Raw genomic sequence first — 26,118 nt, forward strand, 5'->3', positions numbered from 1 at the left:
ATTGCGTTTTGTAGTTGGACTGGGGCCCGTATTGTCTAAAAATACGGTCGACAAGAAGAGAAAACGCGTCCGGTTCCGGACGCTTGCGGGACGTAATGAGGAAAAGTGTGGACAGTTTGTGGTTATGTCTTGTCAAGTGTGTTTGAATAGGAAGTAGGCTTAATTAGACCGTCTAAAGGGTGCAGCCCGTGTTTTGGGGGCAACCTGCTTGTCGTCTAATTTAAGAGTACGCATAAATGAGGTGAACCGAATGAGACTAGTGTAGACAAGCAAATTGTTGTAGCCTGAAGCTGGGATATGGAACCGTGCCTTCTGCATCTGTGACCGTCCCTTTAGTCGCTAGATCAGCTTTGTAGATCTATATATTTTTGCGTGTACGCTTCGCGTGTCTCCGTATTTCGGCTGCTTGTAAGCCAGCACATTGGGACCTCACTTACTGGCACCCACGTGACCAGGGCTCTTGTCTACTGAAAGGAAGTGTCAGTACACGAAAAGGACAGACGATTTCAGAAATTGCATGGATGGCCCACCAGGGAGCGCAGTGTTGCGAAAGCCCCGCTGCACCTTAGGATTTAGTTTTCATGAGTCAGAGAGAAGAAGAAGAGCGCAAACGGTTTCGGTTTTCTCTCTCCTTCACCTCCCGCACCTTCGAGCAACAGGCACGAATGTAAACCATTTCCCACGACGCATTGCGTGATGCGCGTGACTTGGGCGACGGAGGGCCCCCGTGCGGAGTACAAGGGCAATATCTGAAATCACCTATTGAAACAAGGTCTTTGAAGCTCGCCAGCGGAAATCCAGCTGTCCTCAGTGGAAGAACAACTGGAGACACGGGAAAAGCACACCTGTGCCTCTAGTTGTTGTCCAGACTTGGGCTTTTCGGATCGTGGACTTTGTCCACCGGCTGGCCTGCATCTATGCCATTCTCTCAGTAGGGGAGTATCCGTCCAGTTGGAGGTGTCTGTAATGAGCCTCACCGCATTAGATGGAGCGGAGGACATCAAACAGGACAGCGGAAAGTCGCTGATCCAGGACACTTATAGATATAGGTCGTGATGTATTCTTCAGTATGCTCGCATTACTTCAGTATAGCGAACTAAGCGATGTCGGCGCATGTTGCACATCATGTACAACGCTGTCGACCATCAGTCAGGCACACGTACAAATGATAACCAATTTGTAGACACCGGACCGAACGTTCCTTGGCGCGTAAGCTCAGCCGCACATTCGCGGTCAACCCGGTTATTCCGGCTTGTAATTTCGTGGAACAAGATCTCTTCAATGATTGATGTTTTTTTTAAGCCGCTGTTCGAGGTAGAAGCTGTAGGTCGTTCTTTTCTTAGGAAACCCACAACGGCATGTTCTTAGGCTGGCAGGTGCCCGTGAGAGGCACCAAGTTCTGGGAAGCTTCGGTCACCTCGGACACCGTTACGGTGGCTTTCCGTTTGATGTGACAATTAGGTCGTAATAAGTGACGGAGCTGGTTACGTAGTTTCCCGCAAGGGAGTAATTGTGCAAGAATGTTAACAGTGGAATTGGCATGGGGAGCAGGTTTTCATGAAAGATGTAAAGGACATGTTACGGCTATATACACAGGCTATCGCCGCAGTTCCTAGACTTCGATGTAGTCTTTTCACGATAGAGAAGGTTTTGGGTTCCTTGCCACGATAGCATTATAGCAATACAGCAACATTTAGTAGCGGCGTCGCAAGCGCTTGTGCGGTGTACCCACACCTCACCACAGGCCTCGCAAACCTTGCAGGACAGTCGTAACCTGATACTCGGCTGATACGGTTCCCAGAGAATCCGTTTCTTGTTCTCATTGTGTTAGGCAAGTATAACATATTATAATCATAATAATGGCAATGCGCAGTACATGTAAGGTTTGACTGCTGATAATTTCGACCACGTGGTGTTCTTTAGACGTGCGCTGGAAATCTTCGACACATGGTGCTGGAAACGATGATTACCTCCCTCACATTGCTACCGTCCTCGGTTCATTAATGTCTATACATGAGTACAAGTATGTGCGCGTGAAAATTTCACGTTGATATAGTAACATGTGGGTGTCTGTATGGGGTCAACCTCTTCTTCTTAGCTCCATCAGTTCATCGAAACGACTTCGGTATAAAGGTCCAACGCAAGTTTTGAAAGTTAACCAGACCTTTTCTTCCTTTTGACGCTAATTTTTACGCTACATCCCCTGGCGTAAAAATGGCTTCCACGCACAACGAAAGTAAACGCTTTTTCGTATAGCTTCTCATGAGCGTGGCTACACGTACTTTCACGAACGCAACAGAACTGGATGCTAATCTGGCTGTGTGGCCAACCTGACTTCTGTTGGCCGACTTCTGTGTCCACTTTTGGTTTCATCAGCGTAGGCCGGCGCATTGTGCGCGAAGAGAATAAGGCGATATATTCTCGCTGCCGAAAGAAAGAGTTAAAGCGTGTTTGCGGAAAGGTGATTCGGACGACCGCACTCGACCCGTTTGCGTGTTCTGATTTAGGGGCACCGTTAAATATAGACATTCATAGAAACGGGGGAAGGAGAGGGCGGCTTCTGATGATGAGGCGTGGGTGCTGCGTGGTGATGGGAGAGTATTCTTGCTGGACCAAGGATGACCACGGGGGTGCTCGTATAGACTTTACTCTGAGACAGCTTCACATATGGCTCGTGATGACCAGGAGCAATAGCGTCATTGTTACCATGGGGTTCGTGGAAGTCGTTCTGGTTCCCCTCTTCTGGACGAGGATCTCGGCAGCAAGGAGGGGGAAGAGGAACCTCGTCTTTTCGGAATACCTCTGGAACTGAAGCTTGGTCAGGCCAGGAATCAACGGAGTGCCGGCACTTGAGGTGGTCCTTGTGTACGCGGTGTCGCCTCTGCTGCTCATCTTCGACGACGTAAATTGCCGACCCTTGTTTGGAGAGAACGACACCAACTTTCCAGTGGGATTTCTTGCCAGGGTCCAACATCCAGACCTTTTGGTTTATCCCAAAGCTCCTGTCTCGGCTGCACTTGTCATAGTTGCGTTTCTGACGTTCGCGCGACATGCGCACTGTACCGGAGATATCGGGCTGACCAGGACGAATAAAATCTAGGAAGTGTCGAAACTGACGTCCATTTAACATTGCACAGGGAGAGCGCCCTGTTGTGGCATGCGGGGTTATCCTGTACTTGAACAGGAAACTACGAACACTGTCCTTCGTCCCTTCCAGCGCTGCGCGGCGAAGGGCTGTTTTGAAGGTACGCACAAAGTTCTCCGCGAGACCATTCGATTGCGGATGGTATGGCGGCGTCAGAACGTGACGTATCTCGTTTGCCTGAAGGAAGTTCTTAAACTCCTTGCTGGTGAACGGTGGACCATTGTCGGTGACCAGAACCTCTGGCAAGCCATTTCGTGTGAACATGTCGGAAAAAGCAATAGCAGTCTTCTCAGCAGCTGTGCTTGTCAGTTGTTCTATTTCCGGCCATTTGCTGTAGGCGTCTATTACTATGAGGTAGTGCTTCCCATTCAGCTCAGCGAAATCGGCATGCAGACGTACCCAAGGCTTATCTGCGGGTTCCCACTGGTGAAGTGGCACCGGTACCTCGTGTGCAGCAACAGAGGCGCATGGCTCACAACTTCTCACTTCCCTTTCGATATCTCTGTCGAGGCCCGGCCACCACAAATAGGACCGAGCTAACATCTTCATCTTTGTTTGTCCAATATGGCTCTCATGAAGGAGACTTAGCAGAGGACTTCGGAATTTGGGTGGTATCACCGTTCGTATCCCCCAGAGCAGACATCCTTTGTAGATCGTTAGCTCCGTGCGGCGTTGAAAGAACGCTTCCAAACAGGGATCGACGTGCGTCGGCCAACCACCGGAAACGAATGCAGCCACCCTGGCCAGGTCCGGGTCCTGTGACGTGGCCACAGCAATATCCTCGACGGAAATGGGTAAGGTAGAGACCTGATGGTCCAACACTACGTTTACCTCTGTCAGGAAGACGTCGAAGATGCCCCGTTCCATCTCTCGGTCAAAGTCTCCATCTGGACCCTCAGGCAGACGAGAGAGGCCGTCGGCGTTTCCAAATTTCGCAGTTGGCGTATATTGAATGTCAAAGATGTAGTTCATTAAGATCAAAGCCCATCGTTGCAAGCGACTGGCGGTTGTCGCAGGAATTCCTTTCTTGGGACCAAAGATCGTGGTCAGGGGCTTATGGTCCGTGTACAGAACAAACCTCCGGCCCCAGAGATACTGATGAAACTTCCTGACGCCAAAAATGATGGCTAAGGCCTCCCTCTCTATCTGTGAGTAGTTCTTCTCCGGGGCAGTCAATGTCTTCGAAGCGTGTGCCACTGCCATGTCTTTGCCATCGACCTTGTGATAGATAACAGCTCCAAGACCTCTAGAAGATGCATCTGCGGCTAAGAAAATGGGTTTTGCAGGATCGAAATGCGTAAGCGCGTCCACAGATACCAGCATCATCTTGACCTTTTCAAAAGCCTCCACACAACCCGAAGACCATTCCCACGGTACGGCTTTCTTCAGGAGGTCATTGAGGGGCGCAACGACATCAGCAAGCGATTTTAGGTATTTTCCGTAATGTTGTACCATACCAAGGAATGACCGCAGCTCGGAGACGTTCGTGGGTGCTGGCATATTGAGCACTGCGGACACCTTCTTGGGCGATGGCCGGAAACCCTGTGCGTTGACTACATGCCCCAAGTACTCCACTTCGGCCCGAAAAAAAGCACATTTCTCGCGCTTCAGTGTAAACCCAAACTCGCGTAGTCGGCCAAAGACCTGCTGGAGATTGTCCAAATGCTCATCATCGGATTTGCCTGTGACGATGATGTCATCTAAATAGCAGGCAACCGACGGTATGCCTGCGATGACCTGCTCCATGATTCGTTGAAAAACTGCCGGTGCTGAGGCGATTCCAAAGGGCATTCGTGTAAATCGGAAGAGTCCTTTGTGCGTATTGATGACAAGGACCTTCTGTGCTTCGTCGTCGAGCTCCATCTGGAGATAAGCTTCCGACAAGTCTAACTTGGAAAACCGCTGTCCGCCATTGAGTACGGCTAACAGCTCTTCAGGCCTAGGGAGTGGGTACTGCGATACAGCCAACTGCGGGTTCACCGTCACACTGAAATCCCCGCAAACCCGAACAGCCCCATTCGGCTTAGGAACGACGACGATGGGGGTAGCCCACTCCGAAACGTCGACCGGCGTTAGCACTCCGTTCTTAACTTGTCTCTCGATGTCTGCTTCGACTGCTTGCCTCGTAGCAAATGGAATCGGACGCGGTTTAAAAAACTTTGGTTGAGCAGCCTCCTTGAAATGTAGATGCACCTTCGCCTTTGTGCACCTCCCCAGACGGGATTGGAACAGGTCGGGAAACTTGGACAAGACCTTTTCGAGTGAACTTCCAGGCCTGACAACACTTCCGACGAACAACTCATTAAGATCCAGTCCCAGGTGACGAATCCAATCTCTACCCAGTAGGTTAGTGTGCTCCATGTTAGTAAAGAACACTTCTAACTTCCTCTTCCGTCCACCATAAGATACTTCCACTTCCGTCTGGCCACGAAGGGGTATATCGTCTTTGCTGAAAGACCGAAGACGGAACCGTGGTTGTTTCAGCTTGGGTTTACCTAACCTAACATAGGTAGAAGTATTGAGAAGAGTGGCCTGCGATCCGGTGTCCACTTGTAGCAGCACATCGTGCGACCCTATCTGGCAAGTCACAAACTTGTCTTCACCGGTACCCGCGAAGAAAACATCCGAAACATACTCCACGTTCCGATAGCTCTTCTTCCCTTTCGAAGGACGATTGGCACGGCACATCTTAGCGATATGGCCAGTTTTGCCGCAGTTATGGCAGTCTTCATCTCTGAATCGACATGTGTCCGAGTCATGATTACTATTGCCGCAGCGAACACATCTTGCATGATCGCTTCTTTTTTCTAACTTATGCACGGTCTGCTCGGCATGAAGTTGGCGAGACTCGGCTTCTGCGGTCAACGTTTTGTCAGCCATGTTGGTAGCAGTTTCAAGCGTGAGAGCCTTCTCTAGGACTAAACGGGCGCGAATTCGTGGATCATGAAGTCCCACAATGAAGGCAGTTAATAAAGAACATGCTCTCACATCGGTTTCTGCTTCATATTCACAATGAGGGATGATGGCGGAAAGGCGTTCCAAAAAGTCTTTGACAGACTCCGACTCGTTTTGACGGGTTGAAAAAAGTTTCCACCTCTCAAATTCTTTAAACTTCTTTGGGGTGTAATGCTCGGCAAGCTTCCTTGTGAGTTCAGAATATGCAACGGACAGAATGTCCCGTGGCTGAACAAGGTTGTATAAATGTTTGAATACTTCAGGGGTGAGCGACGTTATGAGCAAATTGGTTTTGTCTTCCTCTTCGGTGACTCTAGCCACCCGAAGTGCAGCCTCAAACCTTACTTGATACATGTTCCAATCTTCCTTGGCCGGGTCAAATATTCCTGGACTGCGGAATCTGCGAGAGTTGTCGTCGCCCGACAAACTGGGTTGAGTCGCCATTGCTCGTCGCCAGTTGAGATACCAGGCCCAGGGAGAAATAAACGGTTTAATGGGGCAAGGTGAGAGAGACCGTGGACAGCGAAGCTTCCCCGTCGAGGCCAACGATCGAAGACGAAGCTGATCCTACTAGCTGGTGCTGAAGAGCGCGAGAACAGCTGACGACGTTTCGTCTTCCTCTCGATCAGCTGTTTCTTGCTCTCAGGCCACTACAGTATAGACTTTACTCTGAGACAGCTTCACATATGGAAATGATTCGGTCAAAAGTTTTGTTCTAACACGCGTCTTTAAACCAAAACAGGACTATTTTGTGTTCGTATGTGGTGGGACTCGTGTAAAAAAACAAAAGAAAAAAAAGCGTAGTTCCACTCTATAGAGACAAGTCAATTTTGTATCCTACAAATGAATAATTCAGCACGTGGTCTCGCAAGAAATAAGAAAGGCGCAGCGATGTCTCCAACTTTACAATTGCCTTGCCAATAGAAGTTGTTTCCTATTGTTGTGTTGTTCCTATATTGTTTCTACCCGGCAGCACTAAGGTAACGTAGTTGTACACGAGAGCTAACACATCGCAGGATTTTCGCTTAAACAGTTCCCTAAAATTACACTTCTCGACACTGCTTTTGAACGGTACTTCGGCACCATAGAAGATAAGAAATTCTGATGCTCCGAGGACCTGTTCCCGTATGTTAGACTCCCGCATAGTAGCAATCAAAGCACACTTATATCATGAAAAATTGTAGTGACCAGTCCATGAAAAATTGAGTGACAAGTCCGACGCTGTCGCAACTTACGTCATATTCTTTTTCTTGTTTCCATCATCGTCGTAGTCACGAACAATTGTAAATAGCGACTGCACCCGTGCGCACAACCTTGAATAAATTTATCCGTAACAACGAAGCAAGCGGGACATTGCATGAACTTTTCTTTTTTGGTTGAAGGACAGGAGCGTTGACGGCTGGAAGTGACATTTGCCGAACAACTCTCTCTCTCACATATTAAGCGTGTCATTTTAATTACGATACTAGCTTGATTATATATAGACCCTGAAGTTTTAGGGTTAAACCCGATTTTTCCCCGAATTTGCACCCCGAATCGAGGTTCACCGGTTTAGGGTTAAACCCGATTTCTACCCGCAAAACTGCACCTAAGCTAGGCACCTCACGGCAATGACATACTAATTTTTCACAAAATACACGGTTGATCTCAACGTCTGATACTCTGGATAGGCTGTACAACGAACGGTTGTTCGACAATAGAGCCCGATTTATCCCCAAATTCAGTCTGTTGGTAATTTTTCCGCCCGAATTTGCATGAATTTTTGACATCAAGTGATTGACCTGAATTTTACCCCCCGAATTTTGAAAAAATAAAACCCGAAATCTTCAGGGTCTAATTATATACCAGTCAGGTTCGGTTAAAAACATAACTAGATACACACATTTCTTCGAGGCAGGGTGAACTAACTGACGCTTTTTGTAGGGCTCTATAAAGACACATCCGGTCGAAAGCAGACATACGTTGCAGCATTTGTTGCCCCGCGATCATTAGCCCGATAGCGTTCCTTCGAAGCTTGCACGGTGGTGAGCACCACTGCACTCTATCACCGCAACCCAGTTTCCGCTGTTTACTCTTCTGGTTCGTTCATGTTTTTGTCTTGTATCAGTACCACTCAAGATACCGCATTCACGTATTGCGAACAGCGTCTTTGTAAAAGCCGAAGTCTACTTTGTTATTTTAAACGTAAGTAAAGTGTGTTAGCAAGTGAGTGAGGCGGTTCTTCGCCAAACATATCTTACGTATTTATATCCTGTCAGAAACGGTTTACACTAGTGGATACTTTTAGTCCTCGTGTTTTCGAAATTTTTGAATTGTTTAACGGCGATGGCCGAGATAAAACTAACGGGATTCTTGAAAAGAAACACACGTCGAGTGAAAAATGTTCCGCATGCCCGACTCTTCATCTCTGACTCGTGAGAGCGGCTTCCACATACTGCATTCATTAGAATAAACTATCAGCGCACGAACGACATATACTGGGTGTGTTGTTTGCTCAAGCTTTACACTTGGGAGGGTGGATATGTTTATTGTAAAGGAATGGAAGGGATAGCATTAGCAATACACGAGCCAGCTTGCTACTCCGCCTTCATAAGGCGTATAGTTGCTCATGCTGCACGGTACTGGATCGCGTGTATAGTCCGCGAATTTATTTCACATCCTTCGTGCTGAATGGGCAAGTTCGTTTTCATACACTATTTTAGTGTAGCGAGGAATATTCGGAGGTATTATATGCTAGCTAATCCTAGGTGGAATGGAACCGTGTCAACCTCCATGAAATGTGTTGTGTCTCAATGCCGACTTCCGTGCACTCTTAAAAATGAACTTCACCACATAGCACGCTCCTAGCCAACCATTATCTCGAATGATATTGTTATCTGCCCTGATTTGTTGAAAACGGGAGGCGTACGCCTTTTCTGTGACAATTATGAACAGCATAAGTGTCACAGAAAAGGCGTACGCCTCTCGTTTTCAACAAATCAGGGTAGATAACGATATCATTCAAGATGTTGGTTGGCTAGGAGCGTGCTATGTGGTGAAGTTCATTTTCAAGAGTGTGCATGTGAATTCCACGAAGGCGTTGTTTCGTTCACATCGAACACACTACACTCTTAGAAATGAACTTCACCGCATGGCACGCTCCTAGCCAACCACGATGGCCAACTAACGGGAGGCGTACTCCTTTTTGTGATACTTATGAACAGCATAAGTGTCACAAAAAAGGCGTACGCCTCCCGTTTTCAACAAATCAGGGCAGACAGTGATATCATTCGAGATCATGGTTGGCTAGGAGCGTGCTATGCGGTGAAGTTCGTTTCTAAGAGTGTACTTTACTAGGTCACCACTTCCACTTCTTGCTTCATTTGTTAGTTTACATGCATTATTGTAAGGCATTGCGTTGTCGGATACTGTGACAGCTGCCTATGCTCCAAATGTGGCGTCGTAGTGAACATTGAGCACGTCCTAATAGAATGTAAGCTGTACGAAACGGAGAGGCGGCAACTCTGTGCTCAGCTGAGTGGTGCTAGCCGACAGACGTTCAACCTGGCTGCAATTCTTGGCCCATGTCAGAGCCATGTGCAACTCCATCGAGGTCTTCTTGATGTTCTTGGAGTTCCTCTTGGCTACCGGCTTGCTCCAGACGCTGTAGGGTCCTCCCCTGCATCTCAAGGACCATTGGCGCTTCTTTCATGTGCTTCTTCCTTTTTTGTGGGACGTAGCGTTGCGCAACCAGGGGACGGGAGTTCAAGAGTTGTATACTTGCACATAACTTCATTTTCATATTTCACATATCATGTTTCTCGTGTAATGGGGTAGTGTACTGCTCTCAAGCGGTGAACCACCCCAGGCCATAGTCATGATTTATTTGTTGTTGTTGTTGTCGCGTTGTAAATAACACGTGACTTTTCTATATACCCCTGCTCCTGCATGACCAAGACGAGCTTTGACCTTCCCCGACAACCTTCATATGATGAACTTTTCAATCTGCCAAGAGGGAAAAAAATGGGTGAGTGAGTCGTAACAAAGCCACGATTGGCAAACCACACGAACGTATCGCCGACCCACACCGCTTATTTCAGAAGTAACAGGTGCAAATCAGAATCGGGGAAACAAAAGATAGCGGGATGTTCATTCAACTCTCAAGCCATCATCCACGGAATTCGTTCGTCTCAATGAATCGTCTAAGGACAACAACACAGGACGACCCACGCCTCCCACACAGGAGGAACACTGCGACATTCCAGAGCGCTTAGTCAGGCGGACCTCCTGGGGTTGGAAAATGATTTCTATCCATCAGCTTGACACACGGAACGGTCGCCCGTCCAAAACAGAGGTTCGTTCAACCCTTTACTTTCGACAAAAGGGAAACCCTTAGCTGCAGCACTCGGCTGAATGTTAATCGGCCTGCTCTCGCGAATACATTAAAGAAAGTATGAAATTACTCGAAATTGCTCGCTAGCGACGAACGTTGGATGATGCAAGAGTTATTTCATGGATGTCATCAGCTAGCAGTTCCTTTCGATGTATGTGTTTGTACGGTGGTCTACTAACTGGCTTTGGTGGGACAGCCCGGAGGTTATTGAGCGCCGCTTTCTTTCGTGCTATTGGATTGGATTGGACTGGATACGAAAGAATCCAAATCCATATTCTATCAGGTTCTTTTAAATGTGCAAGTGTCATTGCACATTGAAATATGGCAGTCGTCAAAAGGACAAGACAACGGCAGGAATCGAACCACGTAGCTCTCATTTGTCGGTTGAGTGGGCTAACCACTACTAACGGGGCACGCGCTCATTTTTTTCTCATTCTCTCCTACATGTTTTCTGATACACTGACATACCTCACGAGGCAGCAACAACAACAACAACAACTAAATCATGACTATGACGAGGCAGCACTATCTGGTGGACATGATGGAAAGTAAATGTTTTGAGGCTGAACAAAAACACAACATAAGCCTTGGGCATCATGTTCTCGCGGTATTTGTTTTTTTAACTATCTGGGCTTCAGCTCCCCGAATAAGCGGTTGTGGTTGTTTACCTAACCTTTAAGTCTCCTACTCCTTGTGTTGTGTTCGTCTGTCTGTGTTCCAGCCTCAGAGCATTTACTTTCCATCATTATACATATTCATGCTGATGGACACGCATTCTACGTGGAAGCCGTGCCTCAAGTACAAGCATGCTGAAGCTGACTACGCCTGACTAACCTTTCCTTCCTGTCGTTTTTTTTTTTCTTTTTTATCCCCCCCCCCCCCCGTCGTCCTTCACTCTATAAACAGAACTTCACCGCATAGCACGCTCCTAGCCAACCACCATCCCGAGTGACATCGTTCTTTCCCCTGATTTGCTAAAAACGGGGGGCGTACGCCATTTTTTGTGGCATTATGCAGTTCATAATTGCCACAAAAATGGCGTACGCCCCCCGTTTCCATTCAGTTCAAGGGTGAGGACGTTATCATACGGGATGATGGTTGGCTGGCTAGCAGCTATCTCTGCGATGATGCTCTGTTTTTGGAGTGTTGTTCTTGGGATATTTTTCGGTAAGACGTGGCATGGATGCGCTGCGTTTACGAACCCTATAAAATAAATAGTCCACTATGGTTTTCAAATATTTGATTATATTCAACGCTGTAAATGTCTAGCTAGCACGTAGGTAAGCTAGGTGTGCCGAGAAGATAATCTGAGAGGAACGTTCTGCTGTTGTAGCAACCTGCAGGGTGCCGAAAAGTTGCTGGTGTCCTCGGCCACACTCTTAAAAATGAACTTCACCGCATAGCACGCTCCTAGCGAACCATCATCCCGAGTGATATCGTTATCTGCCCTGATTTGTTGAAAAGGGGAGGCGTACGCCCTTTTTGTGACACTGATGCTGTTCATAATTGTCACAAAAAGACGTACGCCTCCCGTTTTGAACAAATCAGGTCAGATAATGATATCATTCGAGATTATGGTTGGCTAGGAGCGTGCTATGCGGTGAAGTTCATTTTTAAGAGTGCAGGTACACTCTCAAAACAGAGCTTCACCACATAACACGGTGGAGGCCAGCCATTGCACAGAGGGGTATCGATATCACTCCTGATTTGTAAAAGTTATCACTGCACTCTTAAACACGAACTTTACCACATAGCACGCTCCTAGCCAACTACCATCCCAGATAACAACATTCTTTCCCCTGATTTGATGAAAACGGGGGGCGTACGCCATCTTTGTGGCAATTATGAACTGCATAGGTGTCACAAAAAAGGCGTGCGCCTCCCGTTTTCAACAAATCAGGGGACGTAATGGCTTGCACACGTTACCAGCTAACGAGGGGCGGGGCACTCGTCGAGAAGGACACGTGATAAAACACGTGCACAGCACACTACGCGCGATACGTGAAGGGCGTGGTATACGTCATGCGCAATGTGTCATGTGCCCATCTTTTTGAAATTCCCGCCCGCCTTTTTGAATTTCCCGCCACTCTATTGCCCGTAACGACCGTGACGACGTTGAAGCGATTAATTCCCCTGGGCAGATAGCGATATCATTCGAGATGATGGTTGGCTAGGAACGTGCTGTGCGGTAAAGTTCATTTCTAAGAGTGATATACGAATCGCACACTCTTTTTTTTTTTGGCAGCTAACCGAATGTTGATTTCTGCACAGACAGATTTCCGAAGACGAAAGTGACGTAGCCACGCAACGAGACGAAATACCCGACTGGTCACTCCTTGCAACGCCCGAGTTTACTCTGCGGCGACTAACTAACACGTCCACGGCCAGGAAGGCATCGAGGAGGAGCGGTTATTCACCCCGCAGTCTCACCGTTACTTTCATTAAGAGAGTTGTACAGCCGATTCATTTTCTCCCGTTTGTAATGGAAGAAGACCGAAAGCAACGTCACACACCAAATTGACGGCTGCTCCAAGTGGATGGGTGGAACGAATATAATGAGAGAGTTGGAAATGACGGATGGGGTAGTAATTGACGGGGTTTTTTTATCTACCGTTCTCCTGACCTTGCTATTGGATTGCAAATGGATGACTCGCGGTCGCCGAACAAAAAAACGATTTCTCCGTACGCAAAACGAAGAGTTGTTTATGATGATGATACGTAAGGGCGTACGGATAAACTGACGGAGCTAAAAATACATATCGCTTCGTCTGCGAGTAGATCACACTTGAGCGTGTTTGCTCTGGAATGTGTGTGTGTGTGTGTGGGGGGGGGGGTGTCACTGGTATAACGTGCACGGAGTATAGAGCTGTTGCTCGTTGGGTCTGGCAGCAGCAACTCGTGCTATATGAGCGGTGTAGAGGGGACATGCAGAAGAGGAGAAGTGGCGATTCTGTATACTGGGCCGACATCCATCTAGAGTATATCTGTTGGAAAGCGCAGGAAAGACCTCACGCAACACGGCCGATGGTATAGGGTTCGAAACCGCTATACCTCTCACTCTTCAGCATGACCTTTGTGCGTGCACAAAAGAGAAGACGCTGTATCCACGTCGCTGTTTCTTTATCGTTTTAGTTAACTGAGCATTTTGATGGGTCGAACTATTTCCAAAAGAGATAGATCTTCGTTAAATAAAACTGGCATCGAAACACAATAATTATAAGATCTCATTCGAAAAATGGTAACGATTCTATCTCCCTTCCACATTCCAGGAGGTTAATTTCCCTCGCCTCTTTACGTCTCTTGTGCGTCGTTTACGACTTAGCGTCGCATTCACCCCTGCACTCCGGTATAGGCTGGGCCACAGCAACACTGCGCTGTGTACACCTTGTGGTTTCCCGGCTACAACCCGACACATTATAAGATTCAAGAATTGAACTTTATAATGTGTCGGATTGTGCCAAGATTGTGCCTCAGATTGCGCCAAGGTCCAAGAATCTTGGATATACTGTTACGACCTGGCTGCCACGCCATGTTTGTCTCCCCCCCTCGTCGTTGGTCAGCCATGTTCCTGTCAGCGAGCTTCCCCATTCACCCAAAAGGGGAAGGAGATCAAGGTCGTCTTCCTGGAACTCGCCGCGGCTGGTGACCTCCTTCTCACGGACGGAGACTACTTAAGCGGCCCCTTTGTCCCTGTTGGGAGCTTTTCACTTTCACTTGTCACGATGTAAATATATTCCGTTCTTGTCAACTCACTTTTGCCTCGTCTGAGTTCTGCCTGGGTGCTGGGCCCCTCGACCAAGCTACCGACTGTCGCAAGACTTAACAACTGGATGGCAGCGACGGGATCCTTCTCATTTGCCGGACTGGTGAACAACAGCTGGACGGAATCCATGGATTTTGGCCTACGATTGGTGAGCGGTTTGACTCTGTTGCCCTTTGGTCAGGATTAGATTGTGGGAATAGCTACAATTCTATTCCGTTGGGTCCCTCTATAGATATTGTTAGCACTTTGTCTAAAATATCAGAGGTGTGTGGGCAACATCGTTGGCAGTCAGCATGGATCTTACACCATTCCTTCGGACCGATTTGATCCGGGTGTGCAAAGAATTCGGGTTAAATGTAAACAGCACAACGAAAAAGGCGCAGGTGATTGAGGCAATTGTTGAGGCTGATTTAGGGGATGACGATGTCAGGGAAACCCTTAAAAAAATCAGCGAGGAGAAGGAGCGTGAGGAAGAACAAAAGGATCGTGAGAAAGAAGAAAGAGCTCATCAGAGAGAACTAGAAAAGCTCAAGTTGGAAGTAGAACTGAAACGTCTAACAGGCAGTCAGTCGCAAGACGTGGGGTCGATCCCGAGAACACAAAACGTAGACATGTCGAAGCTGTTGCAGCCGTTCAAGATAGGTCAGGATATAGGACTTTTCTTGGTCAATTTTGAGCGTGCGTGCGAGCGAGAAAACTACGGAAGGGATTCGTGGCCGGCTAGACTCATGACTGTTCTACCATGTGAGGCGGCTGACAGTGTAGCTCGTCTATCGGCGGAGGACGCGAAATGCTATGAGAAAGTGAAGCAGAGCCTATTGAAGAAATTCCGGCTGTCGGCAGAAGCATTTCGGCTTAGATTCCGCGACGGAGACGGCAGAAAGGTCAGCAGCTATGCCGAACGCGGGTTCGAAATCAAAGCTAATCTTAGCGAATGGATGAAAAGCGCCGAAGCGTTCGGTGACCCAGAAAAGGTCTTAGAAGTAATTGCGCTCGAACAGTTCTTCAATGAGCTGCCAGACCAGATGCGGAACTGGGTGCGGGATAAGTCCGGCGTTGTCACCGTTGAGATAGCTGCGGACCACGCGGACGAATACGTTTCTCTAAGAGGTATGGGCAGCCAAGACGGGAAACCGCTAGGGAAATCGCGGAAGCATTTTTTGAAGGGAAATCGGAAACAAGAACCGAAAAACGGTAACGCTGATGACTCCTCCCCGAAGGAGAATTCAACCGGCGAAGGCACAGGGCCTAAAGGAGGGCACGAAGAAAGACGCAACAGCAAAGCGTTTGAGAGGAAGCAGCCTATCGTATGCCATAGGTGTAAGGAACAGGGCCACATAGCCGCGGGATGTAGAAACCCGCGCGTCGCATTAGCTTACGCGGACGACAGCAGTGCAACGGAGGAGGAGATAATGAAGCCGTATTTGTATGAGCTTCAGGTGAACGGTCGTCCGTGTACGGTGTTACGTGACAGTGGTGCCAACCTAGATCTAGTGCATCCCTCATTTGTTTTACCGGAGCATTACTTGTCGAAGTGTGCGTGGATACGCCAGGTTATGGAGAAAGACAGTGTTTGCCTACCGGTGGCCGAGGTGTGTATTACTGGGCCGTTTGGTGATTTTCGCACTGAGGCAGCAGTGACGGATCGTCTTCCTGACCAGTACCTGTACTTACTATCCAATCGTACTGCCCACCTCATGCGCAAGGAGGGCATAAAGATAGATGAAGCGGGGGTGTTCGCTCTCACTAGGGCCAAAGCGCGAGAATTGAAGGCGAAAGCGGCGGAAAAGGAAATTGAGGAATCGGAACTAGCGAACCAGGTCGGAATTCGCGAGAAAGAGCCAAGTCAGGAAAGTAGTCAGCAGGACATAGTCAGCCCCAATGAGTCAGACGTTAGTCAGGTCGGTGAATACCTGGCACCGTCGAGCGGAGCGCTAAGAAATTTGGTGCGCATCAGTAAGGATGAGCTAATCGCGCTTCAGAAAGCGGACCCGACGCTGAGAAAAATCTGGGACTCAACCAGAGAGGGTGTGGCTAGGAGTAATGTAAAGATCATCATGCAGGACGGTCTCCTCTACCGCCATTACGAGGATCGCAGAGGCAAGGTCGTAGACCAGTTAATGGTGCCCGAAAGTTTGCGCGGAGATATCCTCAAGATGTCTCATGACAATTCGTGGGCAGGACACCTGGGTGTACGGAAAACAAAACAGCGTCTGTTGCAGGAATGGTACTGGCCAGGGTGTTTCAAAGATGTCGAGAGGTACGTGCGGGCATGCGACACTTGCCAGAGGATAGGGAAACCTAACGAGCGATGCAAAGCCCCTCTCACGTTGGTGCCAGTCATTTCCGAACCGTTCCAACGGTTGGTTATAGATGTTGTCGGACCTCTACCCGTTTCGAAATCAGGATCAAAATATATCCTGACCATGATTTGCCCGGCGACTAAATTCCCGGAAGCCGTCCCCCTAAAAGAGCAGTGTTCCGCTGAGATCGTAGACGGCCTGCTTTCCGTGTTCGCTCGGATTGGATTTCCCAGGGAAATCCAGTGCGATAATGGGTCGGTGTTCACGAGTGCGCTTACCACCACGTTCTTGCAAAAATGCGGAATCAAAGTGATTCACAGTTCCCTTTATCACCCGCAGAGCAATAGCGTGGAGAAGTGGCACTCGGTACTGAAACGAGTTTTGCGGGCACTAGTTCATGATTTCAAAACAGACTGGGAGGCAGGTCTACCTGGGGCCATGTTTGCGTTGCGTTCGGTGCCACACGAAGCAACGGGGTTCAGCCCCGCGGAACTGGTGTACGGGCGCACACTGAGGTCCCCGATGAGGCTGCTAAGGGAAGAATGGGAAGACCCACGTACTGACAACACAGTAGTCGAATACGTTTTAGACCTCCTGCAGCGGTTGCAAGATACCAGAGAAATAGCCGAGGCTAACATGCGCGACTCACAAAGAAGAGCTAAGACATATTATGATCGTAATGCGCGCCCTAGAGTGTACAAAGAGAATGACAAAGTGCTTGTACTCCGTCCTACACGTGCGAACAAGCTTCAGGTTCACTGGGATGGACCGTTCAAGGTGGTGCGTAAGTTGTCCGAAACAACCTACATGGTGGAGCTAAGGGGAAAAAGGAAGGAGATCCGCACGTATCACACCAACCTTAAGCGCCGCCCGCATACGACGGCTTTCTCGACGGAAAAGCGCCCAACTCCGCAGTCGTGACGTCACCCCGACGGACAACCGCCGAGTCCACCCGCATACGACGGCTCCTCGGGCGGCGTCGGTTATGTTCGGCGGCTTGGCCTTCGGAACCCCTTGCGGAGTTTTAAGCCACGAACATTAACAAGAAGAACGTAGGCGACGGAGAACTAAGGTTTTAGGTGTAGAATGTAGCACAATACTTCATACACATAACTTGGCAACAAAAGCACGAAACTTGATCCCGTGTATCGCTTGCATTTCCGCTTCCGTTCTCTTGTTCACTGCCGCTATCACCGCGATGGATGAACGCCGAAAGTTGCTGCTTCTGAAAAAGAAAGTGCTTCTTCTTAAGAAGAAGGAGCTTTTGTGCAAGAAGAGCTGGTGGGTTCGACCTGTTTGGGAAGATAGGAAGACTGAAAGTGAATTCCACACAGCAGTGAGTACCATTTGATATTCTTCGATGCCTACGCTCACGCGAGCGTACACTTTGCGTTCTTGCACTTTGCACTTGCAGTCACTATATAAGCTACGTTTAGCGTAATATATGGTGACTGTAGGCGCAGTGACACCGTGTTACGTTCACAACGTAAAGCGCTTTACTTTTGCAGATGCGAAAACTGAGAGACAGCGGGGACAACAGCTACTTTCATAAGTACTTTCGCATGGGTCCCGAAGTTTTCGACATGCTGCACAAGTTGGTCGAAGATGATCTGCGAAAGGCCCACCTCTGCAGAGAACCGATTTCGTCAGCTGAGCGACTTGCATTTACACTGAGGTAACAGGAACGGGCGATCGTACCCTTCGAACTGCACATAACAGAAGCATAACTGCACCCACTGGTGCCCTCGAATAACTTTGTAATCAACGCAGCCAAAACCAAGGTTATGTCTTTCTCTCGTAAAACTAACATAGTCTCTTATGACTACAGTTCCAGCACAAATGTCATCTCACGTGCTATAATTTGGACCCTCACCGAAGCTGTCCAAAAAAAAGTGATTCATATTTTGCACTATCTATCCGTCACACCCAGGGACTCCAGTTGTACAATTATGAATAACTGCTCCACCACGTTGGCCTCATTCCCCTTTCAACTCAGTGCAACATTACCGATGCCACTTTCTTATACAAGTCCATACATTCACAAATTGACTGCCCCATAGTTGCTAGGATCTCTGCATTTTGCTATTTCATGCATATCGCTATGGAAGCGTGCAACATATTTTTCTCCCGGACATTCTGAAGTTTTTCTTATTGCGTATAATTTCTACAATCATTTATTTATAATTTATTAATTCATTGCTAGCTTCACATATCTGTAATTTGCAATGTATTATATAAGATATGCCTTTAATTTTAGATATAAGCAATCTATCCAGCAACATTATTGCATATATGTTCTGTGAACTATATGTGTGCTACGTAAGCTGTGTGTGTATTGTCCATTTCCTCGGCATGTGTCGTCTTTAGGCATTACGTAATACTTTGTGAGCATACACCAACACCAAAGCCCTCGAGGCTGTTCTTGGGCACACAATGAAAAAGCGTTATTATTATTATTACTAATTCGCTAAGCAGTGGTTCACTATACTCTCAAAGAATGAGCAAACAAAGCCTAGTGAACTGGGATCTCACGACTTCTTTGTCTCTTTCACAGGTACCTGTCATCCGGCTTAGATGTTAAGGATGTAGCAATGGCCTTCAGAGTGGGACTTGAAACTGCACGAGAGGCTATTCACCTAACTTGCAATGTTCTCTGGGAAAGACTGAGGGACCTGTACATGAAGGTATAGGTTGGCAGCTAGTCATAATCACGTGCACATGCACACAGAATATGCAATTATAACTTGTGTATTTTGCTCAACAGCCACCAGGTCCTGCAGAATGGGCAGACATTGCGAGAGGCTTTGATGAACGGTGGCAGTTTCCAAACTGTCTAGGGGCAGTTGACGGCAAACACGTCAGAATTGTTGCGCCGAAAAAAACTGGGTCCCAGTACTACAACTACAAGGTAACAGCATTTTTTATTCATACTTAAATGTTACAATATTCAGCATATGCAGCATTAGCCTATTGGCTTGTTGGCCATACCAGTCAGCCACAAGATATTGGGGCAATAATTGCTACAAACTTGTAACTTGCATTATAGAGTAGACCAGTGGTTCTCAACAATCCTTTCTTTGGACTCCTAGTATAGAACTTGTATGAAAAAGTTAACAAATATTTTGTATGATTCTACCATTTCATGGCTCCTGTTATGTCGAATGTACGATGCAGTATCTCGATAATTATTTCTGTAAACGATGACAACTTTGTCATCCGCATACCGGAAAATTGTGCTTTGTACACCTTATTTACATATACATTAAAACAGATGTTCATGTACATCTCTTTGCGACGCAGTTGATGTAACCCAAATTTTTCTGTTCTCTGAATATCACATACAGAATGTCATAGCTGTGTCACATAGCTCTGTTGCTACTTGTGTGCATATTTATTAAGGTATTCTTGTCCTCTAGGGGACATTTTCGATAGTCCTGATGGCTGTCGTAGACAGCCGCTACAGGTTTGTCCTGATTGATGTTGGCGCTGAGGGACGACAAAGTGATTCTGGAGTGTTCAAGGCATCTCCAATTGGCCACCACCTTGAAAGCGGCACCTTGGACACCCCAGGGTTGAAGAAACTGCCTGGAAGCGACCTGGTGACTCCCCACGTGTTTATTGGTGATGAGGCGTTCCAACTGCGACCTGATTTTCTGAGGCCCTACCCAGGCCTCGGCCTGCCTACAGAAAAGAGGGTCTTCAACTTACGGTTGAGCCGTGCCAGGTAATGCATATATTTTGCAAAGTTCTAGATATACAATTACTTTTACATGTTGCTTCTTAGCACTTTTATGGCAGCATAACAGTACCTCAGTTGTATGGTTTTGTACTGTTTCATGTAGAGTACTTATGCATATTTGTGTAGCATTTTGCAAGCCACACAGTTACTTGGACTGAGACGAAAATGTGGGTAAATGTTAAGGGCATCTTCATTAATTTAGAAGAAGTGTTTTATGCATGAAACTGTATGTTATGGAAATGTTACACTAAAGTGTAACATGCCATGACAGACACGTGTGGGGTAATATAATTGTGGCCTACAAGTTGAACTGAGCAAGGAGCCAAAAAATCCACGAAGTAAGAAAGGAAACAGAAAATAGCATAAGAACATGCAGACAAAACCACATGGTCATTTTTGTAACTTGAAGAGGTGCTGCGTCCACAGAAGTCTCGTTTTAAGTGTGTGCAGAACCTCCTAACAATATAATTGTGTTTCATTTCCTTATGTTAATGTTTTCTGCTCTGTTCTGTTTTTTGTGTTTTTTTCCTAGTTGTCTTTCTACAAACTTGTATGAGCTCAATATTCTTATACATGCCATTTACATTGCATGTAGGAACTGCGTTGAAAACGCATTCGGCATTCTCTGCGCACGGTGGAGGATCCTGTTGAGGACCATCAACTTAATACCAGAAAATGCAGATGGTGTTGTAAAGGCAGCTTGTGTGCTTCACAATTTCCTGAGCACTCACAACAATGACACTGTGGGCTATGGTGACAATCAGGATGTCTACAGCAACATTACTGAAGGAAGATGGCATCAGGAGCTGGAGGGTTGTTCAATGTTGCCTTCTCTGCATCGCACCCATGCAAGAAACTTCAGCAGGGATGCCGCTGCAAGCAGGGAAGCATTTACTAAATACTTCTGTAGTCCAGCTGGGGAGTTGTCATGGCAGTGGGCAAGGGTACAACCACAGTGAAGGGCAGTTTCTTCATGAAAGATGTGCATTAGGATTGTCACCTCTCCGGATTTCACCCGAACAGTTATGGAATTGAAGTCTTGCTTTTTGTGTCTGGGTGAAGGTGAAATGCATACAGTGGATAGGTGCACAGCTCCCCATAGAGTGCATAGTTTGAGATAGCTCACACAGAACTGGGCACAATGTAAATGAAATTGATAGGACCAATAAAAATGCAACGTTATGCATTCCAGCTGGCCAAAAAGGGGTTGTGACAGGTCATCCCAGGTTATCCCAGATAAACATAAAAAATTGTTATTTGCACTGATGTGAACCTGCACTGAAAGAATAGAAGCATAGAAGCAAAGAAAATAGGCACCGCGGATACCAAGGCGTATGTGCCTCTCTCATCACAGACCTCACTGCCGCCAGTGAGGTAGCGCACAAGAAGTCACATGCTTACAGCTGCCCATAAAAATCCATGCAACTCTGAGGTCTGAGACGTCTGCGCTTTGCTCGGCGGTGTGCTTGAGGGCTTGTATCTCACTAGGTACGGCACATAGAAGAATAACTTTTTCCCCTTTGTATTTAGCTGCAGTGCAATGTGTCCACGACGTAATGAACCACATCTATGCAAGTGTCTCAACCCCGTGAATGCTTATCTAGGCTTTCGGCGTGACCAGGCTGTCCTGGCTTTCTGTAGTCTGAGGTAACTAAAACAATGTTTGGGTACAGAAAAAAAACTTTTGATACATCGTAGTAATTCAAATGCAAAGCCCCCCCCCCCCCCCCCCCCCCCCCCCCATGTCATTGGCTGATGGAGAAGGTGGCAACCCTAATGTACATATGAATAGTGACTCCTTTTGTTACATGAAAACAAATGTGAATGGTTATAGGCTGTGAATATGGCTGTGTTGGACTTTATGTTTTGTATAGTACTATTGTATAAATTTTGTGTGTTGTGGGGGTTGTTCTACAAACGTCGCTTGATGAATTATTCGTGAATAGACGCTGCTGTTGAAATCCTTTTCCATAGAAAGCTCTCAGTTTAAACTGTTCCTAATCTCCCTTTTTGTTGTGTGTCATCAACTGCATCTTTCAAAGTACCCAGTCTACTGCATATGAAGTTCATCAGTAATGTTAGATTGGTTATTCATTATTGTCAAATGGTAAAACCAAGGTATTGTTGTACAACATTGAGATATGTTTATTGCAAAGTCATTTCTTCATGGAGAAACTCAAGCAGGTAGCATGTTAAGCTATATAATGTTATTGCCAGCAGCAATGCTGCTTGCATGTGCTTTCCCACAGGATTTCCACCTGCAAAAATAGCATCGGTGCTGCCACGTACAGCTTTTTTCTATCTGTACAGGAGGGAAATTACAGTGTATATGTACATATTCCTATACCATATACATACACAGTGCTCTAGATATGTTGCATAGGTGACCAGCAGCTCGAACCTTTTTTTTTTAAACAGCGGTAATACTCTCCACTTATTGTGATGCATCATGGACTGTGTATTTGGAATACACCCACTATGCTGTATACATTGTTGATACTGTATCATGTTGTACATTTTTGTCTACTTGTGAAATAACATGCGGTTGCACAGCACATACTACTATTTATTGCCTGCTCATTTCTTCATACCTGTGGAGAACGTCCAACAATTCAACTCTCAAACCATGCAAATACTCGCGTCGGCAGCGTCGCGCACCTTCTGCAATTATGTTTCCGAGGCTGTCATGTTCGTCGGGCCTTTGCTGCAGCTGCAGATCAATGAGACGCAGTTCAGCATCAAGCCTTTCATGGTTGTTTGAGGTCCTGGTACGTTTTCTTCGTGGTTGGGAGGATAAAGGTTGGCGAAGTGGAGTGACAGGCTGGGTCTCACAGGGTCGTGTCGCATCATCTTCACATGGTATATGAGGAGAAGCTTGAGCAACTGGGGAAGGTGGGGCATGTGGTAACGAATGGGATATTGTAGGTGGTGATGTGCAGCTAGGGGTCAATCCCGAGAGGCAAACAGAACCTGTGTGCGATTCTGTCACCATACTCTCAAGTAATGACTGTGCTGTCTCACTGCTATTAGATGCAGGCAGGGGACACATCTGTAAATTTCCAGATGTCCTGGATAGAAAGCATGATGTCAGCAGTCGAATAGCATCGATGTTATAGATTTCGCAAACCAACACTGTCTGATCAAACAGGAGCTGCATGGATGACAGAATCATTTAAATCACCATGATGCAGGAATGCTGTTTCTAACGATCCTTGAATTCCAATACCAACAGTTACTTGGTCCGCATTCATCTTTTGCTCATTCGATGCATTTATGAAAGTATTTACACATATGTCAGCACAGTTTCCCTTAAAGTCTGCCCAGGATGCACATTCCCTAAGAACGTTAGTCATTATATTGCCCACCTTTGTGAGGTGACAAGTGATGGTGACATGACAAGTATTTAAAACCACCAAAATTTATTTTTGCCCATCCTTGTTCAAAACTAGAAAAAGAAAAGAAAAAAAAGACAACAAGAGGAGTGTAAAAAAGACTTTGACCATGGTGCCCTAGTTGCTTACCTCCTGGTGTTGTATATGTCTTTAAGGAAGAATAACTGCTTAAAATGTGTCCAGTCGTCGCTGTCTGCATCCACTTCTTCGATATCTCCCGAGCCCGCGCCGCTCCTCTTCTTTTGCAATATCGCTTTGAGACGTTTCGCGAATGCATCTCGTAAGCTCTTCCATCTGTTTTGAACTTCCGTGACTGAATGGAGAGCAATGTGATTAATTGAACCGCGTTCAGTTTTCAGATTCGAATTTATCATAGCGTTCTACAGTAAAAGCAGCTTAGAATTACCGTTCCAGTTGAGCGTTTCGGCAACTTGAATCCACAAGAGGTGTTTTTTCTTCGGGTCCTTGTATTCACGACATCTCATATCCCATAGAGGCCTTCGCATGTGCACTTCAGCGACCAGCTTTTCATTTAAGAGTGCCTTTGACATTCCCGGTGAAACCATCTCAACTCCTCGAGGATGAAGAAAACACGACAAGAAGCAGACGACAGAAACTTAGAACCAGCAATGAGTACTTTATTTGACATCCAGAGGCCGGGTTGAGGAGAGGAGATTGCAAAAAGAATATACAGATGCTGTCAACAAAAGCTTTTACTGTTGTCACAGCTCAAGAACGATCCGAGAACAGTGATATGAACAGACGAGGGAGATAGCGTATGAACTGAAATTGAGGACGCAGGAGCATTCCTCTTGTGTAACGAACAAAGGCAAGTCGTCCCAGTTGCAAGACAGTTTGTTGCGAGCCCAAGAACGGATGGGAAGCTTCAGGAAGATGGCTTCAGTTGCTTGTTGAGTGCGACAGAATAAATAATAAAAAATGAAATGCGTATTCTTCGCGTGACTCCCTCGTCTACTTCGCAAACAACCATCGCAACAATCTGACTTGCAACTGCGACGACTTGCCTTTGTTCGTTGCATGAGAGGAATGTTCCTGCGTCCTCAATTTCACTTCATGCGCTATCTCCCTTGTCTCTTTCATTTTGCGCTCACGAAATGGTAAATGGAACCCTCGGTACACACATCTCTACGCCGCACGCCATGATAGTTAGCTGTTCAGGCGGCAACTTCCGGCAAGACACCCAATTGGTCAGGAAGGACGCGTTACTTCCGGCGTCAACCGTCGAGATCTGCTCACCGCAGACGTCGGCGAAACTGGCCTGCTCCTATTGTTTTCGGAGTTCAGCGGAAAACCGTCGAGCCGTCGACGCTTTCCCGTCGAGAAAACGTCGTATGCGGGTCGCGCTTTATGAAGCCGTATGTCGATTCGACGCACATTGTCAGTGTAGCGTTAAATATGCCGGAGGAGCAGCACACGGAGATACCCGAGTGGGGCGAAATTGGTTCATCAAACCCGAGTATTGAGGACATTGTAAGAACTGTAGCAGGAGAAAGGCATTTTAGCGATTCCCAAATATGCGATTTGAGGAATCTTATAAGGGACTTTGAGGGACTGTTTTCGGACAAACCGGGAAAAACAGATCTAATTTGCCACGACATAGAGCTTACAACAGCAGAGCCGGTACGTTCACGTTCCTATCGCATATCACCCAGACAGGAGTCGATTATGAGGAAAGAGATCCAGCGGATGCTAGACTTGAAAATAATTGAAGCAGGTGAAAGCGACTACGCTTCACCTATGATCATTGTCGAAGCTCCGGGCAAAGAACCTCGACCCTGCATAGACTACCGTAAGCTAAATGCCGTGACGTCAACGCAGGTGTACCCCATCCCAAACCTGGAAGAACGGGTCGAAAGGGTTAGCAGCGCGAAATTTATTTCAACCCTAGACCTTGTCAGGGGGTACTGGCAGGTGCCAATGACTGAAAGGGCTCAGAGATACGCGGCATTCACGACGCCGATGGGTACTTTTAAGCCGCTAATGCTGAGCTTTGGTTTGAAGAACGCGCCGTTCGCATTTTCTAAATTAATGGACCAAGTGCTCCGTGGGGCGGAAAAGTACGCCGTTCCCTACTTAGATGACGTAGCAATCTACTCGGAGACCTGGTCAGAGCATTTAGAACACTTGCGCGACATCTTCAACAGGTTAAAGAGTGCGGGACTAACTCTAAAAACGACAAAATGTCATCTTGGACAGGCAGAGGTCCTGTATCTGGGTCACCGGGTCGGACAAGGCTTTCGTAGACCAGCCGAGTTGAAGGTAGCAGCTATCGTTGACTTCCCTAGACCGCAGAACAAAACCGAACTCCGTGCGTTTCTCGGTTTGACGGGTTACTATCGAAGCTACATTCGACAGTACTCTGAACTGGCCAGCCCCTTGACGGACGCTCTCAGGAAGTCGGCGCCCACGAGGGTACAATGGGACGAGA

At 47.1% G+C, this 26,118-nt stretch overlaps 2 protein-coding genes across 2 annotated transcripts; one reads left to right on the forward strand and one right to left on the reverse strand.

Moving 5' to 3' along the window:
- Window positions 1-2,515: 2,515 nt before the first annotated feature.
- LOC135400645 (uncharacterized protein K02A2.6-like) lies at window positions 2,516-6,544 on the reverse strand. Its single transcript, XM_064632474.1, has one exon. It carries the CDS (start codon window positions 6,542-6,544, stop codon window positions 2,516-2,518), a length of 4,029 nt encoding a protein of 1,342 aa, XP_064488544.1.
- A 13,326-nt stretch (window positions 6,545-19,870) lies between these two features.
- On the forward strand, window positions 19,871-21,718 carry LOC135400087 (uncharacterized). The gene is made up of 2 exons (XM_064631827.1): window positions 19,871-20,262; window positions 20,873-21,718. Exons 1-2 carry the CDS (start codon window positions 19,976-19,978, stop codon window positions 21,234-21,236), a joined length of 651 nt encoding a protein of 216 aa, XP_064487897.1. The 5' UTR covers window positions 19,871-19,975; the 3' UTR covers window positions 21,237-21,718.
- The last annotated feature ends 4,400 nt before the right edge of the window (window positions 21,719-26,118 follow it).

This window comes from Ornithodoros turicata, chromosome 7 (assembly GCF_037126465.1).
Source record: "Ornithodoros turicata isolate Travis chromosome 7, ASM3712646v1, whole genome shotgun sequence".
Lineage (NCBI taxonomy): Eukaryota > Metazoa > Arthropoda > Arachnida > Ixodida > Argasidae > Ornithodoros > Ornithodoros turicata.

Excerpts from the sequence above, each read along its gene's own strand:
- LOC135400645 (XM_064632474.1), bottom strand. The coding sequence starts at position 6,544 with ATGGCGACTCAACCCAGTTTGTCGGGCGACGACAACTCTCGCAGATTC.
- LOC135400087 (XM_064631827.1), top strand. The coding sequence starts at position 19,976 with ATGGCTGTCGTAGACAGCCGCTACAGGTTTGTCCTGATTGATGTTGGC. Across the intron at positions 20,263-20,872 it reads TTACGGTTGAGCCGTGCCAG|GAACTGCGTTGAAAACGCAT; the intron begins GTAATGCATATA and ends CATTGCATGTAG.